At 41.7% G+C, this 18,553-nt stretch overlaps 1 protein-coding gene across 1 annotated transcript in view; it reads left to right on the top strand.

Annotated features, from left to right (window-relative positions):
* Positions 1 to 18,553, top strand: part of hecw2a (HECT, C2 and WW domain containing E3 ubiquitin protein ligase 2a) — a gene marked incomplete at its 5' end in the record, with an annotated part of 42,213 nt that overhangs the window by 18,222 nt on the left and 5,438 nt on the right. Inside the window, 11 exons of the mRNA XM_083922206.1 lie at positions 1,826 to 1,928; positions 2,005 to 2,101; positions 2,465 to 2,548; positions 2,751 to 2,833; positions 4,266 to 4,386; positions 5,925 to 6,038; positions 7,242 to 7,394; positions 10,368 to 10,466; positions 13,205 to 13,334; positions 13,563 to 13,709; positions 17,472 to 17,586. Of these exons, the coding sequence (XP_083778332.1) occupies positions 1,826 to 1,928; positions 2,005 to 2,101; positions 2,465 to 2,548; positions 2,751 to 2,833; positions 4,266 to 4,386; positions 5,925 to 6,038; positions 7,242 to 7,394; positions 10,368 to 10,466; positions 13,205 to 13,334; positions 13,563 to 13,709; positions 17,472 to 17,586 (1,246 nt within the window). The remainder of the gene's footprint in view (positions 1 to 1,825; positions 1,929 to 2,004; positions 2,102 to 2,464; positions 2,549 to 2,750; positions 2,834 to 4,265; positions 4,387 to 5,924; positions 6,039 to 7,241; positions 7,395 to 10,367; positions 10,467 to 13,204; positions 13,335 to 13,562; positions 13,710 to 17,471; positions 17,587 to 18,553) is intronic.

Here is an 18,553-nt window from a genome sequence, read left to right on the forward strand (position 1 = left end):
TCAAACAGACCCACTGATAAAACCTCAGTGTTGTCATGGAGATATGACCTAAACATACAGACTAGAATGTTTTTTTGTCCCGGGCCTTAAACAGGTTTAATGATGCTGTGAAAACGGCCTGTTTAACATGGGGGTCAATGAGAAACTGCTCTATTGTGAAACCTGGCCCTAGTGGACACTCAGAGAACTGCACTTCTTGGCACATCCGCGTTGGATCAACCTGGAAATTGCTTAAAACTGGATAAAAAGTCCATTTATGACATCCGCAACAAAGACGCGTGCACAAAGGGGATATGAAATCATTGACAGGTGACCAAATGTAACAGTGTTACCTTGAATATAAAGACACATTTCTCTGGTTTGAACATTGTTTGAAACATTTTGGGACACTCTGATGCACAACTCCACTTAATATATAACAGAGGTTGTTTGAAGATATTTTAGGATATTCTACTGTATCATTAGAATGACTGAATATCTCCATGAACACACTGCGTGTCAAACGTTGTTGCAGATATAATAAGCAAGAGAGACGGGAGCAACTCATCTCTTCCAAAGCTCTACTGTATGGGAATACAGCGTCACTCAGTCACTGTCAAATTAGTAGTGAGTGATACCTTAGTATGATTACTATGAACACTAGGATCATAGAGAACCTGATTAGTTTTTTGTTGCCTTTTAAATCCATAGAAACTTCAACATTATTGGGTTCAATGAGATGAAGATAATGTATTTTGACTATGTCTCCTGTTAGGGAAAAAAAACTGTGCGTTATGTTCTAATTCAAATGATGCATTCAAGTGCTTTGTGGAATATCTGATGTCTAAGACTGCTAGAAAGTTCTGACATACACAGCCATCTTAAATCTTGAATGCTGGGCTGACTATATTATATACTGTATAATGTATATTAGGGATGGGCGATATGGCAGAAGTATCTTTTTTTTTTTACAGTAAAATCACGATAACGATTTTATCACAGTTTTTTACATTGCTTTTTAATTATTTTGCAAGTTACTGAACAGTGCATTTCCCTATGTAAAAATATAGTCCTAAAAGAAACGATATAAAACATTTAGCATTTAGTGTGTGCATTGTGTGTGTGTGTGTGTGTGTGTGTGTGTGTGTGTGTGTGTGTGTGTGTGTGTGTGTGTGTGTGTGTGTGTGTGTGTGTGTGTGTGTGTGTGTGTGTGTGTGTGTGTGTGTGTGTGTGTGTGTGTGTGTGTGTGTGTGGGCAGAAGGCGGCCTCTGTAAAGTGACGCCGCTGCCTCCTTGTTAAACACATCTGTAGTCCGCTGGTGCACGGGACATTTACCAGTTTTTCAGGGTCATATTTTACAGTTTGTTCCACTCATTCTATGAATCTATGAGAGTGCAGAGACATTGTGATGTGACGCCATAGTCTGACGCTAGCGTCCTGTTAGAACGTGGTAGTTTCCTGCTACTCTCTGAATCAAACAGGATGAGGGATGAGACATCCACTGCACTGCCTGTAGTGCTCTATGATTGGCTGATCTGCGTGTCTTTAGGGCAGTGCATGAGGCGGACTAGTGGGATACACGATTGAAGGGGTTGGGATGTCAAGGGAGTTTGTTTTATTTTATTTGAATGTAAAGCACTTTGGGCTGCATTTTTATACATACGAAAGGTGCTAAAGCTGATTTGATTTGATATAGTGGAATGAACTGTACAGAATGTGTTATGCATACATGAGAAACAAGAGATTTGTAGTTCCTGAGTGAGAACATGCAGAACTGAGGACTGGAAGGAGGATCGGTTTAGGAACTAGGATGAGACCTGAACTGTAGTGCTTCCTTCTGTCACAGGTAGTGGACGACTCTCGCCAAAGCACCCCGCCCGTCATGCCCCGCCCCTCCAGCACCTTCAGCGGCTCCAGTCGAAGTCAGTACCACGATGTGGTGCCTGTGGGTAAGTCAGGCAGAATGAAATGTGCACACGCATCAAGTGTACACAGATATAAATGCACAACTCTCATTTTCTCCAGCCTACAATGACAAGATAGTGGCGTTTCTACGGCAACCCAACATCGTCGAGATCCTGCAGGAAAGGCAACCCGAGCTCGCCAGGAATCACTCGCTCAAGTATGCTCTCTCCTTTTTCCTCTCCCTTCCTCCTCCCGTCTTTGTCTCATTGTTTGCACTTTTCTCCCTCTCTAGCCTTGCTCACATCCAACACCTCCAGTATCATCATCAGTCAAACTGGACACACAGTTAACCTTTAATCCTAATGGATTGAGTCAGTCTAGCCCCCTGATGTGTGTGTGTGTGTGTGTGTGTGTGTGTGTGTGTGTGTGTGTGTGTGTGTGTGTGTGTGTGTGTGTGTGTGTGTGTGTGTGTGTGTGTGTGTGTGTGTGTGTGTGTGTGTGTGTGTGTGTGTGTGTGTGTGTGTGTGTGTGTGTGTGTGTGTGTGTGTGTGTGTGTGTGTGTGTGTGTGTGTGTGTGCAGGGAGAAGGTGCAGTTTATTCGCAGTGAGGGAGTCACTGGGCTGGCTCGTCTCTCTAGTGACGCTGACCTGGTCATGCTGCTGAGGTGAGTCCTGTGTGTGTGTGTGTGTGTGTGTGTGTGTGCGTGCGTGCGCGTGTGTGTGTGTGTGCGTGGCAGACTGGTCACTTGTGAAAATGATAACCAGCTGGCTCTGCCACTTCCTCTAATTCCCATTTTGATCCACCTATGCTTATGCTATGCAACTCGAAGATGTATTAATTCTAACAGTGCACCTCTCCGTCTCCAGCTTATTTGAGGAGGAGGTGATGTCATATGTACCACCGTTACTCCACCCAAATTACTGCCTCTCGTCTCCTCAGAGCTCCCCTGGTGAGTGTCTGTCTCACTCTGTGTCTGCTTCAAGTTTACTGGCATGATGCACCCTTTCTTGCCTTTATTAAATTCTTCCTTTTTATGAAACTTCACGCATTCCACCATGAGATTTGGTTTCCATTGTCTCAGTATATAAAAGAAGTCATTTCATAGTACCTTCATATATAACACAGGTTGATATCAGGCTAATATAAAACATTAAAGCTCCCATATTCTGCTCATTTCCAGGTCCATACTTGTATTTTGGGTTTCGTCTTGAAACTGTTTACATGTTTTAATGTTCTCAAAACACATTCTTTTTCTCATCCTGTCCGTCTGAATATTCCAGTATTCACCCTTTTCTGAAACGCTCCGTTTAAGCGCCTGTATCTTTAAGAGCGCTTCTGAAAAAGCCCAGTGTGCTCTGATTGGTCAGGGTTTCCAGCTCTTTCACATCTGGAAATGACTGGAGCAGCACTTTCTACCTTTATTGTTTTATCTATATATATATATATATATATATCTATATATATATAGATATATATATATATATAGTTGTGACATCACAACTATACAACTATACGTAAAGCAGTGCTGATGGCTCGTTTAAAGACACAGTGTCTGAATATGAGCTGTGTGCATTTCTCTGTGAATTGAGTATTTTCATTCTTTCACTTTATTTAGCATCACCACCTGGGGATCTCACTTTTTACAATATGCGCTCTTTAATACACCCGCATACAAAAGACATACTTAGAATGTACACTCACGTTGCCTCTTTACACCCCTCCCCCCAACCTCTACAAACCATTTACATTATAATTAACAAAAAAAACGATTTCTATAAAAGTTTGAAGGAAAAAGGAAAACTTATGATAAATGAATTATCAAATGTGTTACTTACTACTTACTTACTACTTTCTGTTGAATGATCGTCAGTTGGATTACTACAATAAACCACTAATTCAACAGAACTGTATATCAAGCAGCCATATACCGTAGATGTGTCCTTAAGTAGCTGACAAACACACAAAAGCACACTTCTGTCAGTGTTTGTCTACAGTATGACTGTGTCCCTCATTATACCACTGAGCCTTCATCTAATCTTTAACTGTTGAAACAAAAAACACAGACAGATGAAGAGATGTGTCTGTGTGTGTGTGTATTGTGTATGTCTCAAATTAATGACAGTCTGATCCTAAAGAAGAATCCTGGATTAACCCGCATACATTCTTCCTCACCCATGCAGGCTTAAGCCAATTTCCACTTTGGATCATTAAAATCCTATTTTATCTCTATCTCCCTGTATCTGTTTTCCATTTCTACCCATCTGTCCCCCTTTTCTCTGTCTGTTTATCACTCTGACTTTTATTGTCTATTTCTCTGCCTTTTTCCTTCCTTCGTCCCTTCTTTTTTTCTCTCTATCTCCTCTCTCTCTTTTATATGTCAGGCACCCAGCGAGCCAATGCCCGCGCTCCTGCTCCCTATAAGCGAGATTTTGAGGCTAAACTGAGAAACTTCTATCGAAAGCTGGAGACCAAAGGTTATGGACAGGGACCAGGAAAAGTCAAGTAGGTTTAATCTCTACAACTGAAAGAGATGTATTCATGGATTGTCTGATTTTGGACTGATTTATATGAAAATCTGAAGGCCAGTTCATGAAGGTTTCTGCATTTATTGTTCTAAAACAGGAAGTGATGTGGGTTGGGAGGCAGGACAGCAGGAGTGTTATTTCTCCTGTCTAAAGCATCCTCCTACACCAGGGGTCAGCATCCTTGGGCACGGGTGTCACCACAGCAGCTTAACCAATGGCCCACTATAGCAACACGTGTGCATGAAATGTTTGGGGAAATGATGTTGTCCATTCTCTTCCACATATCAAATGACCTTTGTCACAGCCACAGGCAGGTGAACTGTCTGTTATGGTAGTTCACTGACACTTTCCTAGTGAAATGAAGCTTCATGAAGCATTTTCTTTATTATATGAAGCCACTAGATGGAGCTCTTGGTTTAAAGAAAACGGCTCAAGGACTGTTCATTCAGTGTGCTTTCAACCCAGTGCCATCTAGTGGGCTCAGAAAATAAAGCTTTCATTTGGACATCACCACCTTTTCCCCTTCTACATTCACAAAGGCCCACCCTACTCTGCCTCTGATTGGCTGGTTCTCATTGCCTTCCTCACAGAATGTGGCACAGGTGGTTAAATGACGCTGCAGGAGCAGGCTCAGTTGATGTTGATATGGCACACTGATTAAGGAGAAACTATAAAAATGGCACTTCATATCAAAAAAGTTGCCAACCCCTGTCCTACACTAACAACATGTCATTATATTAAGACACCAAGGGGAGTTTCTCTGCAAAACATTGGAGTCACGTTGACCAATGTATGAATATCTCAAAGATGGATTCCACTTAATATGTGCTGTGTTAAAAGATAAGTCTGGGAAGATTGAATCCTTTCCTTACCGTCAACAAATCCCACGAAAAGACAAAAATATTGAGTATTTAGTGTGCATCTAAAGCCTGATTCTCCTTCCTCTGTGTCACAGAGCCCCATGGTTGTCTCAAAACTCTTACTATTAACTGGGTGACATGTTTTTTTTATTAACATGAACACACACACACACACACACACACACACACACACACACACACACACACACACACACACACACACACACACACACACACACACACACACACACACACACACACACACACACACACACACACTGTTGTTTAATTTGACTCAACCCCACATACACCGTCCTGCTTCCCTAAATACCCACTAGAGCACCAAATGTGTGTAAAAATAGTCCCTAACAAAAATGAAACTATATTTGTGTCCAGGTAATATTTATATCCACAGTAGAAACCGCTGTGTTTTGGTGCCACAGAGGGAATTTGGAATGTATTGAGGGTTTATATTGGTTTGGTTATATTATGGGATTTGCTGATAATGTGCAAATGTAGAATAAGCGGTTTCAACCCTCAGCTGTGGTCAGTTTCATCAGCCTTATTGTAGAATTCAAAGAAATAGTCTTCATGAACACTGGGTTGATACAAAGTTTAAATACTACTGGATCTGTGTTGTTGTGTGTGCTCCCAGGCTCATCATACGCAGGGACCACCTCCTGGAGGACGCCTTTAACCAGATCATGTGTTACTCTCGTAAAGACCTACAGCGGAGTAAACTTTACGTCAGCTTTGTGGGCGAGGACGGGTGAGAAAGATGCATTTCATTCCCATTTCCTTATCAGGCTTTAGACAGTGTAAGTGTGAAGTGTGTGTACTGATCCGGGGGCGTTTTAATGAGTAATTTCAACATGTAGAATTACACACACACACATCTAATAACATCCCAGTAACTCCACAGTCTTCTGGTGAAAGAGCAACTGGAGCAAGTGGGTGGTAAAAGAGCTACATGGAGTATTTCACATCAGTAGGTAGGGTGATTGTAAACCCACAAGCTTATAATAGAGGATTGGCAGCATTTTGAAAGTTAAAGTTTCTTCTAGTCAGACAAGTTAGTTCTATGGTAAGGGTGTCCTCTTCCCTTTTCTTAGGGCGCACTCACACAGTCCATCCGTACCGTGCCCCGTGCTTTAGGGTACTTTACCCCCACTCCCTCTCTCCCCGTGGGCCAGGCCCGTTTGTACTCACACTACTTGGGCCTCAGCCGTAACACGTCACACGCATTGATGACGTCATGGCGATGCGTGGCTTTGTTTCCAGATCTTTCCATAGACCTCAGAGTTTTTGTGCGTCTTGTCGACTGTTTTTGAATATTTCCATTCGACCAAATCTGCAGTAAACACTTCACATCACACCAACGTGAACCTTTCGCCGCCTTTCGAACTAGACTTTAGCTGTGAAACGTCCTGGGGCAGGGTACGGAAGGACAGTGTGAGTGCGACCTTAGCTGACAGTTTCGGCTGTACTCCTGCTTCCTCAGAGCTGTTGTTTTCTTCCGGGTATGACGTGTTTAATGAAAACAGCTGACCAGGTCGGGGAAACTTCCAAATCAAGTTCCCCGACCCAGTTATGTCGGTTCCTCGCCCTGGTGCCACTGGCAGAGGAAGGTCTCCTAGGTGTGTGGGAGCAAGTATGTCCCCTCGTCCCTGTTGGTGGTGCTGCCCTCACGCCTCCTTAGTTCTATGGCCTCCTTTATCTTCATGAACTTGTCTGACTAGAAGAAACTTTAACTTTCAAAATGGATTAAGAAGACATTAGGAATACAATCGATTGATTGGCAGCATGCACACTGTGTTTTTGAATGATCAACTTATCTTTTGTTATCAGTAAATTCTATTATATTGTATCATTTTCTTGGAAATGCACAAAGCCAGATGACTGTGGGGGTGTATCTTTGCTGAATAAAACACCACTTACTTACATGTGTGTCTTTAAATGTGGGACGTTGCAGGCTGGACTACAGTGGACCCTCCAGAGAGTTTTTCTTCCTGGTGTCCAGAGAACTGTTCAACCCGTACTACGGCCTGTTTGAATACTCAGCCAACGACACGTACACCGTCCAGATCAGCCCCATGTCTGCCTTTGTAGACAACCACCATGAATGGTAAGCTTTCTATATATTAGTTTATCCATGTGCTTCATCTACAATATCAGTCTGTACATTTGTCTGCCTGTACAGGGTTCCTACACAAATATGGAAAAGTGTGGAATTGAGTTTGAGTCTTTTCCAGGTCTGGATAAGTTTGGAAAAAGGGAAAAGAGTTTGGAAAAATGTTTGTGTTGTTTCCAGACTATTATCTAATTTTTTGAATAAAATATATTAATATATGCAAATCAAAACATGTTTCCTAACACAAGACAGCCGACCTGTAGATGGTATGAAACTAAGCAAGCTGCTGTAGAGTGGTGTCGGGTTATGGTTGCCGTTCACCATGCGACTGCAATTCTCATTTACTGAATTTTTTCCATACATACAATACATACACATCCACATTTTATTAATGATTTATTTTTATTTATCATTATTTTATTAATTTACAGTTTGTTTACCCCATCTAAAGCCAATGAAGCACAGACTCATGTTTTATTTTGTAGTTCCTGGTTAATGTTCATCTCTACTGTTCCTGTCTGTAGAGTTACAGGTTCACTTATTCATTTAATGATCCATCTCTACTGTTCCTGTCTGTAGAGTTACAGGTTCACTTATTCATTTAATGATCCATCTCTACTGTTCCTGTCTGTAGAGTTACAGGTTCACTTATTCATTTAATGATCCATCTCTACTGTTCTTGTCTGTAGAGTTACAGGTTCACTTATTCATTTAATGATCCATCTCTACTGTTCCTGTCTGTAGAGTTACAGGTTCACTTATTCATTTAATGATCCATCTCTACTGTTCCTGTCCGTAGAGTTACAGGTTCACACTTATTCATTTAATGATCCATCTCTACTGTTCCTGTCTGTAGAGTTACAGGTTCACAGTTATTCATTTAATGATCCATCTCTACTGTTCCTGTCTGTAGAGTTACAGGTTCACTTATTCATTTAATGATCCATCTCTAATGTTCCTGTCTGTAGAGTTACAGGTTCACTTATTCATTTAATGATCCATCTCTACTGTTCCTGTCTGTAGAGTTACAGGTTCACTTATTCATTTAATGATCCATCTTTACTGTTCCTGTCTGTAGAGTTACAGGTTCACTTATTCATTTAATGATCCATCTCTACTGTTCCTGTCTGTAGAGTTACAGGTTCACTTATTCATTTAATGATCCATCTCTACTGTTCCTGTCTGTAGAGTTACAGGTTCACTTATTCATTTAATGATCCATCTCTACTGTTCCTGTCTGTAGAGTTACAGGTTCACTTATTCATTTAATGATCCATCTCTACTGTTCCTGTCTGTAGAGTTACAGGTTCACTTATTCATTTAATGATCCATCTCTACTGTTCCTGTCTGTAGAGTTACAGGTTCACACTTATTCATTTCACTCTTTTAGCATTTAGCTTTAATAAAATGCTGTGTCTCAGTTTGGAGTTCATTCACTTATATGAGCTCCAACACAAATTTAAAAATGTCTTTAATTAATTAGCACCATAATGGCATACATGGTCAGAATTTTAAAACCATTTATCTACATAATAAGCACCAACAATTTGTGTTCAGATGTTTAATACTGACTGAAAAATCCTCAGAGAAAATTTGAGTCTGGAAAAGTCTAGAATTTTGAAATGTAAAATGTGTAGGAACTGTGCCTGTATGTTTGTGGAAGTTAGTGTGCTGCTGTGTCGACTGTAAAGTGTCCGTCTGCTCTGCTCTGGCTGCTGTGTGCTGCCGCTCCAAAAATAGAAGTCATTTGCGGGTTGCTGTGTGGAAATTTGGATCAGCAATTTGTGACTTACCAGTCAGTTTTTCCCCAGTGACAGTGATTGGATGGATGGATGATCAGACTGATGGGTGGCCGGGCAGACAACTAGACAGAAAATCCTAAGATGATTGGCTGGATGAAGAAGATAGCGGATGAAACAACCTCCGAGGCTGACTAATGAAGCCAACACGGAAGTGCCAAAAACTGCAGCTCCTCAAACGGCCACTTGAGGCATAGATCCCCAAAATAATAAAATGTCTAACTTTACAGCAGAAATACACATGTTAACAGTCTGGTACATACACAGTTTTGGTCTCGGTGGCTAATGTCCTCGTTCATGACAACTGTACAGGGCTTCACTTTCATGAAGCTCACCTGTCTAAATCATATTACAGCTTAAATTCTGCATAACAGCGGGCGTGGCTGCTTTGAGTGAGAGGTGGCTGCCGTCACAGGAGGCGGGCGTAGACTGTAGGCTTCATTCTGCCGGCCACAGCTCCATCCACGCTCCACCTCCTTCTCCACTTTTGGATTATCGGAGGCTCGGAGCCAGCAGGCCGAAGCCACACAGTGGCTCTTCAGAAACATACAGTTGAAATTACAGAGATTATGTCCATATTTTATACAGTCTATGGTGGCAACATGAAGTCAAGTCCTCAGGGGTTTGTGTGTCTCGCTCCACAAACCCAGTGACACAAATTGAAGACTGTCAAGTCAATGCTGCTGTTCTTGCAGAGACGATCTGTCTGACGTTAGAGAAGTTTTCAAGAAAGAATTGATAGAGAAACATCTCCCCTGATGATTGAGTTGGTCTCCCTACTACAGACTTCAGCACTGTTCTGATTCAATGCATTGTTCTCACAGTAAAGATCGGTGGGGTTTATTTATTGTCATAAACAACGTCACCATCTGGTGCATCCTCGGTTGGAAAGTGAACTTCTAATTGCACTGAAGCCTGTTAAGTACGCCATGAAATGAGCGCATACAGGCCAACTAACTTGCACAGTGTTTATACAAACACAGTACGGGAGATTTTAAATCAAGCTTCTACATTGTGCTCTTCCTGTCGACATCTGAAAGAGCAAACAGCCTCCATCTGGTTCTCTGAGCAGGCCTTAGCCAACACTTGATCTGACGCATCATTTCTAGGGACTTTTCAATCCACTTCTGACTCCTTTATTCACCTATATTTTCTCTGTTGTGCGTAGGTTCCGCTTCAGTGGGCGTATCCTGGGTCTGGCCCTCGTCCATCAGTATCTGCTGGATGCCTTCTTTACCCGACCCTTCTACAAGGGGCTCCTTCGCATGTAAGTCCCTGAGCCTGCTTCTCTCTGACTTCCTATTCCAAACCAGCCTGCAGGGCCCCAGCACTTCCAATCAGACCCCCCTCACTAACTCTGTGAGGCCGTGCTGAGAATGTAAGTGTTTCAGTCAGATCCTCTCAGACAGCAGCTGGCAGTGGGAGCAGCACCGGTATTAATAGCTTTGTCCAAACAACCTCAGACCGTGCCAAATGTCTGCACTAAGGACAGATGTTTATGTCATCATAAAGGTTCTTAACCTCTGCAGCAGGGATTCTTTCTTGGCTCCACCATTATTACACAGACAAGTATTTCTCAAACAAATAGAAATGTATTTGAAACCAAATACAATGCAAAACCACAGGGAAATGTGCAGAAAATGGTGCATTTTGGATTTGTTGTAATGGTGCAATATAAAATAGATAATCACCATTTTCATCTGTTTTTTTTGGTATAAAAAGTAATCCACGAAACTGTTCAGATCTACCAACATGTAAGGAAATGTAAGCCTAAACAAATGGCTATTAATAGCTAACTGTCTCCATAGCAACACTATGCTTCCCATTTACATCCCTCAATGCATGATGGGAATAGTGGGGGTGAAATATAGCCCATCTTTATTGAGCAGGAACAGACTGTGTGATGATCATGAAAGATGGTGACAGCTGGAAAGACATTTGGCTCCGAAAATGGACCCGTTCACAGGGACACTGGAGAATGACTAATCCACAAACTTTAAAAAAATCCGTATGTATTTTTATTTATTTTTATTGTGGTATCTGGTGAGCTTTGGTTACTTGTACATAAATAAACCCATACAATTATTATTGGCATTTCTGTTACTGTTGTGTTACTCTTCTTTTTTTAACCAGCACAAGAAACAAAAATACAAAACGAGATAGCAAAAAAGGACATAAATGAAGAGTAGAGTTTAATCAATAATGGTGTAAATTATGCTACAACGCAACCAAACACAGTCAATAAACAATAGAGGTACCGTTATCTTGAAAATCAGAAGACAAAGTTTTTTTATACAACAAAAAGGAGAAACAACCAGACACAGAAGAGCATCACAAGAGCTATTTAAGGGGAATTTTGATATTTTCAACCCTATTTCCCCATCTTTTTCTGTGTAAGTGATTAATGGCAACAACTGGTCCAGTATTGAGTGGAACGTTGCGGCCTGGCTGCTGTGAACCTGGCTGCAGTGTAACCAAATAGGGCACCTGCACACCAACAATATACGTCCACTAAGAGTATTAGTTTTTACTCTGACAGGCTCATAATGTGATCATCGGTGTCTGACTGTATTATAGAAAGATGGTGAAGTGGCTGTTCTCCTGACGTGCTTTGGTGTGTAGCTGCTGATGCAGGTCAACACAGTAACTTTAGCTCACAGCATCAGCCAGCCTCTGCTCCGTCTGCAGCCAGTTTCAGTGTCTCCAGTGTTGGAACAACCTTTTTCTGGATGAAAATGTTTCTTTGGGAGGATGTCTTCTTCGCTTTGTCTGGCAGTAGTGTCCCGGTCAAACTGCAGACCTGATGGTCTGAAGGAGCAGTGAGTCCAGAGTTATTAGGATCCATTTGTAGCACAACTAGACTCAACTTCTGCCTGTCTGCATCCAAAGGTAACATTAGTCGATTAAAGCTGTGTGTAGTGGAGCTCCACGTAGTGTTGGCACAGTTTGGAAATGCGCAAAAACTAACCCATTATTTTTTTTCATTTAAAATCGTTTAGATAACACAAAGCTACACAATACTCTCCCCTCTCTGAAGCTCCGCTCTGGTGTCTTCCAGCAACATCATCATCATCAAGACTTCACCATCTTCCCATAATACAGTCAGACACTGGTGATAACAAAAAAACCTGAATACTTTTAGTGGATGTATATTGTTGGTGTGAAGGTGCCCTGTTTCATTCCATTTCAGCCCTGTTCACAGCAGCCAGGATGCAGAGGTCCCTGTCAATACTGGACCAATTCAAAAAAAGTTGTTGCCCAAAGTCACTTCCACAGAAATACATGGGGAAATAGGGTCCAGGTTAAAAAAATACTGAAATTCCCCTTTAAAAAAGTAAGGACTGAGATATAATTATGTATCATTTTTTAACATTTATTTTCCTTTCTACCATATTGTTCAAGAGCAAAGAAATAATAGGAGTGTCAACTTTATGAAAGTGATCCTTATTTGGTTTTACATAATCAGCACATTAATTGACTTGATTACAAATGCTCGGAATGTCCCATCAACACTGACACTGACTCTTCTCTATGTCCATATCATTTCAAGTTGTACAAGTCTTTACACAAAACTCTACACAAAAATGTCCTCCTATCACCAACATGCCAAATGGGTAGCCTAGGTTAATCTGAAAATCTAAATATATGGCATCCCTAGCTAAGACATTTAGTGACAGTGCAAGAGGCCTATAAATGAAGGTAGTGAGACCTATTCAGATTCAAAGAGGGAAAGGTATATTTAGGGAAATGTCACATGTCAACCTTGAGCATCTGAGATGAAGGCTTTATCCTGATACACAATCAATATGGGCAAACATTTTCCTGCCACACTGTGTCTTATATTTTACTATCTTTGATGAAAGCTGTCCTATGCTGTTATACATGGTCTAATTAACCTTTAACCCCCCTGTTTAGAATCGGCAATGGTTTATGAGTTGGGCAACGCATCATTACCTCGTTGACCCCTCTGTAAGCTCTATGTAAGATCTGCCTGTGCTCATGCAGCCCCTGTGACCTGAGTGACCTGGAGTTCCTGGATGAAGAGTTCCACCAGAGCCTGCAGTGGATGAAGGACAACGACATCGAAGACATGCTGGACCTTACCTTCACCGTCAATGAGGAGGTCTTTGGACAGGTGTGTGTGTGTGTGTGTGTGTGTGTGTGTGTGTGTGTGTGTGTGTGTGTGTGTGTGTGTGTGTGTGTGTGTGTGTGTGTGTGTGTGTGTGTGTGTGTGTGTGTGTGTGTGTGTGTGTGTGTGTGTGTGTGTGTGTGTGTGTGTGTGTGTGTGTTAAATTTGTGACTGCAGCATGGTAAAAATACAGGTGCATTTAACAAGTTCCCATGTCTGCATGTGTTCCTGCAGATTACAGAGAGAGAGCTGAAACCAGGAGGGGCTGGCATCCCGGTGTCAGAGAAGAACAAAAAGGAGTACATTGAGCGTATGGTCAAGTGGCGCATAGAACGAGGAGTGGCCCAGCAGACAGAGAGCCTGGTCCGAGGCTTCTATGAGGTACAGCACTTTATTTTAGAGGTGTTAGAGGTATTAATGAGGATATGAGTCCCACTTGAAAGAGCAATAAGTAAGAGTTTCTTCTTTACAGTACATACTGGCTACAATACTCTCTGTGACAGGATTAATGATCAGAACCAATGATGCAGTGAAGCGACATCATTGCATCAGGTGCTGAGAATCCCTTTTTTTTACCAGGACAAACTAAAGAACCCAGGAGCATCCTTCCACCCACACCACCCTGACTTGCATCTGACATTTGCCCTGGTGGATGACTTTGTTAGGAAAACTCTTAACACAAGCACCAGTCCAGAATCAGTTCCAAGTTATACTAAAAAGACTTTTATTCTTGTACAAGAAGAGAACAGAGTACACTTCAATATCAGTGTCTCACTCGCTCTGAGGGTTGTCACGGTGACATATTTAGAAAATACAAGTAGTTATCTCCAGTTTCCCAAAACACCTCGCCGACTCTCCTCAACATGCACTCTGAGAAAGGTCCCTCTTCTCACAGTGGAACGCAAAACAATGAATACAACCAGAGTTCCCACGTTATGGTGGTATAGTTTTCTGAATCTTTGCATCACACTGTGAACAAGCAACTGGTGTCACAATATATTCCAACTAGAAATATTTAAAATAGCAAAAAGAGCAAATCTGACAAGGCAGCATTGAATTTCAGTGAACTACATCATGACATATTAGCTCTTCACCAGACATATTGCTGCATTCCAAAGACTGGAAGAGCTCCGACTTCAGAGCGTTCCAGGCGAAGTCGAACGTAAACATGGACTTCAAATACCTTCATTAACATATTGTCCAGCACTGGATCACATTGGTTGACACCAGAGCGGTATTCAGCTAAAACATCTTCATCAACTGATCTGGAGCCGTATATGTAAAAGCTCTGCATAATGCTACATAATGTAACTGGGTATAATATTGCAAAGAGCCTTCAATTTTGCAGCACATCACTGCTGTGATACTTGAGATTTAGATTTGAATGTGTTACTTTTTATTTCATCAAAATGAAACAATAATGGGTATAGAAAAAATATACTGCAACAATCAATTATAAAAGTCTGCAACTAATGTAGCCTATACTAAATAATATATACATATATTATATACTGTATACATCCATCCATTCATATTCAACCGCTTGTCCCTATCGGGGTGGCGGGGGGCTGGAGCCGATCCCAGCTGACACTGGGCGTGAGGCGGGGTCCACCCTGGACATGACACCAGTCTATCACAGGGCACAAATATTATATAGTATATTTTCTGTATATATTGGATTTTACCATATGGCAAAATTGAATATATATATATATATAATATATATATTCATGCTACGAGATTATAACGACATATTTTCATGCCAGAATATTCAAAACAAGTGTTAAATTGCAGTGTTTACAGTCTATGTACCTATCGCCATGGAAATGTAGCTTACCTATCGCCATGGAAAAGTAGCTTACCTATCGCCATGGAAATGTAGCTTACCCATCACCATGGAAATACAGCTTACCTATCGCTATGGAAATGTAGCTTACCCATCACCATGGAAATATAGCTTACCTATCGCCATGGAAATGTAGCTTACCCATCACCATGGAAATATAGCTTACCTATCGCCATGGAAATGTAGCTTACCCATCACCATGGAAATATAGCTTACCTATCGCCATGGAAATTTAGCTTACCTATCGCCATGGAAATGTAGCTTACCTATCACCATGGAAATACAGCTTACCTATCACTATGGAAATGTAGCATACCCATCGCCATGGAAATACAGCTTACCTATCACTATGGAAATGTAGCTTACCCATCGCCATGGAAATACAGCTTACCTATCACTATGGAAATGCAGCTTACCCATCGCTATAGAGTGAAGCTATTGGTATCCCGAAGGAGGCTATATAACGTTCCAAAGTTAGGCCAAACTCTGGAGAGAGGAAACTAGCATGGCCATTTACACGGGGTCATTAAATCATTTGGATCTGACTGGAAAGCTGAGAGTCTTGTGGATTCAATGAGGGATGATGTTAGTCTCCATAGTAACAGTTTCTATGTAGTGAGATTATTGTTTTAAAACTCGCACTCATTGTATAAAATGAAGTGTTGTGACCTCTAGGTTAATCACAGCCTCATGAAACTTTACAACCACAAACTACAGACCTAGAGCATTCAGAGGATGGATGGATCCCCTACATATACTGACAATAAGGGGGTTGTTTACACAACACAAATCACAGCATGAATTTTTCTGTGGTGTTTCTCACAGCCTGGGTGTCTTAATGTGGGATTTTGGAGGGATTTTGACCATTGGTGACATCCACCCAAAAGATGCTGCAAGAACTTATGAGACCTAAGTTTAAGTTTATTCTAAATGATGGATTCATTTTTTTACTACAGATTTATGACTGACAAATCTTGACAAATCTTGCCAACAAATCTTGCTTCCCACTTCTGTGAGGCATCTACTGTTGACCTGCTATCTCCCCCTGAAAACCCACTGACCCCCACACCTACCCCATTAAAAATAGGGGGTGGCATCTCAAGGGGTTAAAGTTGTACTCGGTAAGAATTGAGATACACCTCTGGGATCTCATCTACAAGAGTTGACTGTATGACGTCAGTAGATTGGCAGCTCTTGCCTGCGCGATGCGGCAGGATGCTTTCACATGCTCCACATTGATAGGAGGTACGAAGAGAGAAGGGGAAGGGAGTAAAAAGCTTCACTAACTGTGCAGCACATTTGATTTAAGCACGGGAAAATCAACACAGACACATTAGATTTTATTTTCTAGCAAAGCAGTAAATACAAGTACTTTCATTAGTGGGTCATATGATCAATGACCATGTTTTAACTCACTATAGATAGGAACTCAACGATTAACTAGATGAAAATATTACGGACAACAACTTTAAATAATCCATCCATCTTCAACCATTTGTCCCTATCGGGGTCACGGGGGGCTGGAGCCGAGCCCAGCTGACATCGGGCGTGAGGTGGGGTACACCCTGGACAGGACTCCAGGCTTTCACAGGGCACATAGAGACAAACAGAGACCGACAACCATTCACACCTACGGGTGATTTAGAGTCATCAATTAACACCTGCATGTCTTTGGACTGTGGGAGGAAGCTAGAGAACCCGGAGAAAACCCACGCAGACACTTTAAATAATATAAAAATGAATCATAAATAGATGGTGTGGATACCTTTCCAAACCTATGTCTTGCCTTTTGTGACTCCAGTGGATTTACGGTACAAAGTGGTTTATATAAAGAGAGATAATGTTGTTATGTGCTCAGTTTGAATGTGAATCCAAAACTGTAAGAGGATGGATGTTGCCATGTGATTGTTCACAGTCCTTCATGCTGTGGAAGCTCAGCTTGACAAAAGCTCAGCTTACTTTGTCTCGTGTGTTTTCATAACTGGTCCAAACACAACTCTTGATTAAGTCTGTTGCCTGGCAGGATAACAGATTACCGCGTCTTTGTGGGCTACATGTGTCAGTGTGAGTTTACAGGCCTTGGATTGCTAAACAAATCAAATGCAACATTTACGGTAAACAAACTGATGGAAACTTTCCCCACAGTGTTTATCCTCCTGCTGTCTGTGTCAGTGTGTATCTACTGTAAGTGACTCGTCTCAATGCTCTGAAATTCCTCCATCTGATGTATGTGCTAAATGAATCGGCTGTACCGTTGTGTTACACTGTGTTCATCTGTTTGCCTGCGTGTTTGTTAGGTGGTGGATGTGCGGCTGGTGTCGGTGTTTGATGCCAGGGAGCTGGAGCTGGTGATTGCAGGCACTGCAGAGATCGACCTGGCAGACTGGAGAAACAACACCGAGTACAGAGGAGGTGTGTAACGCTGGAGGGAAGCGGAGAGGCAACAGGGCACAGATGGAGATGAAAGTGTTCATGGCACACTGACAGCAACGCAAAAAAAAACAACTTGCAAAGTCAAACACATAAACTGGCTCATTTTCAAGTGACATTTATCCACAACTTGAAGCTGCAAGTGTGGAACAACTAACCCTCTATTTTGAGCAGTGGGGGAGTAGATAGATGCCTTGCATAAGAGCACCTCAGTGGCACGTAATCACTGGGGTGGGTTGAAGCCAGAAATCTGACCTGACCTCAAGAGAGATGTTAGGAAAAAAATGAAATGACATGCTGGTTCCATCACAACACTGATCTGCTGCCATCCCAGCTAATGAGCCGGTGTAATTGTTGTACTGGACGTGTGAGCGTGGTATACTTCTAAAAGGGAAAGTTGAGATAGTTTGGGGTGCTTATCCACAGTCAGCGTGTGAGTACAGACACAGAAGCTGCTGTGGACCGGGTCAGCAGCTGAACTCATTTTTGATATGGCTGCAAATAATGATTATTTTCCTTATCGATTAATCTGTCTATCATTTTCTGCATTAATGAATGAGTTGTTTGGTCTGTAAAATGAGAGAGAATGGTGAGAAATATGTTCACCAAAGCCCAAGACGACGTCCTCAGATGTCCACAACTCAAAGATATTCAGTTTACCGTAGCAGAGGAGACAATAAACCAGAAAATATTCACATTTGACTTGCTGAATTCGGAAGCCCCAAAAGGTCATAGATTACATACATTTTATTCCCTCCATTTTCTCGTGATAACCTCCGTTTAATTAATTAATTTGAGATCTGGAGAATCAGTGTATCAATATCAGAGAAGCAGGAGAATACCGATCACCATCACATATCTCTTCCATCAAGGCCTGACACAGGCTGAAACAGCTTTATGCCTTTTATTACAGAGAATGTTCACATTAGTGGTGGTGGTTTGAGTGAGC

Source organism: Echiichthys vipera (assembly GCF_963691815.1).
Source record: "Echiichthys vipera genome assembly, chromosome: 10".
Classification (NCBI taxonomy): domain Eukaryota; kingdom Metazoa; phylum Chordata; class Actinopteri; order Perciformes; family Trachinidae; genus Echiichthys; species Echiichthys vipera.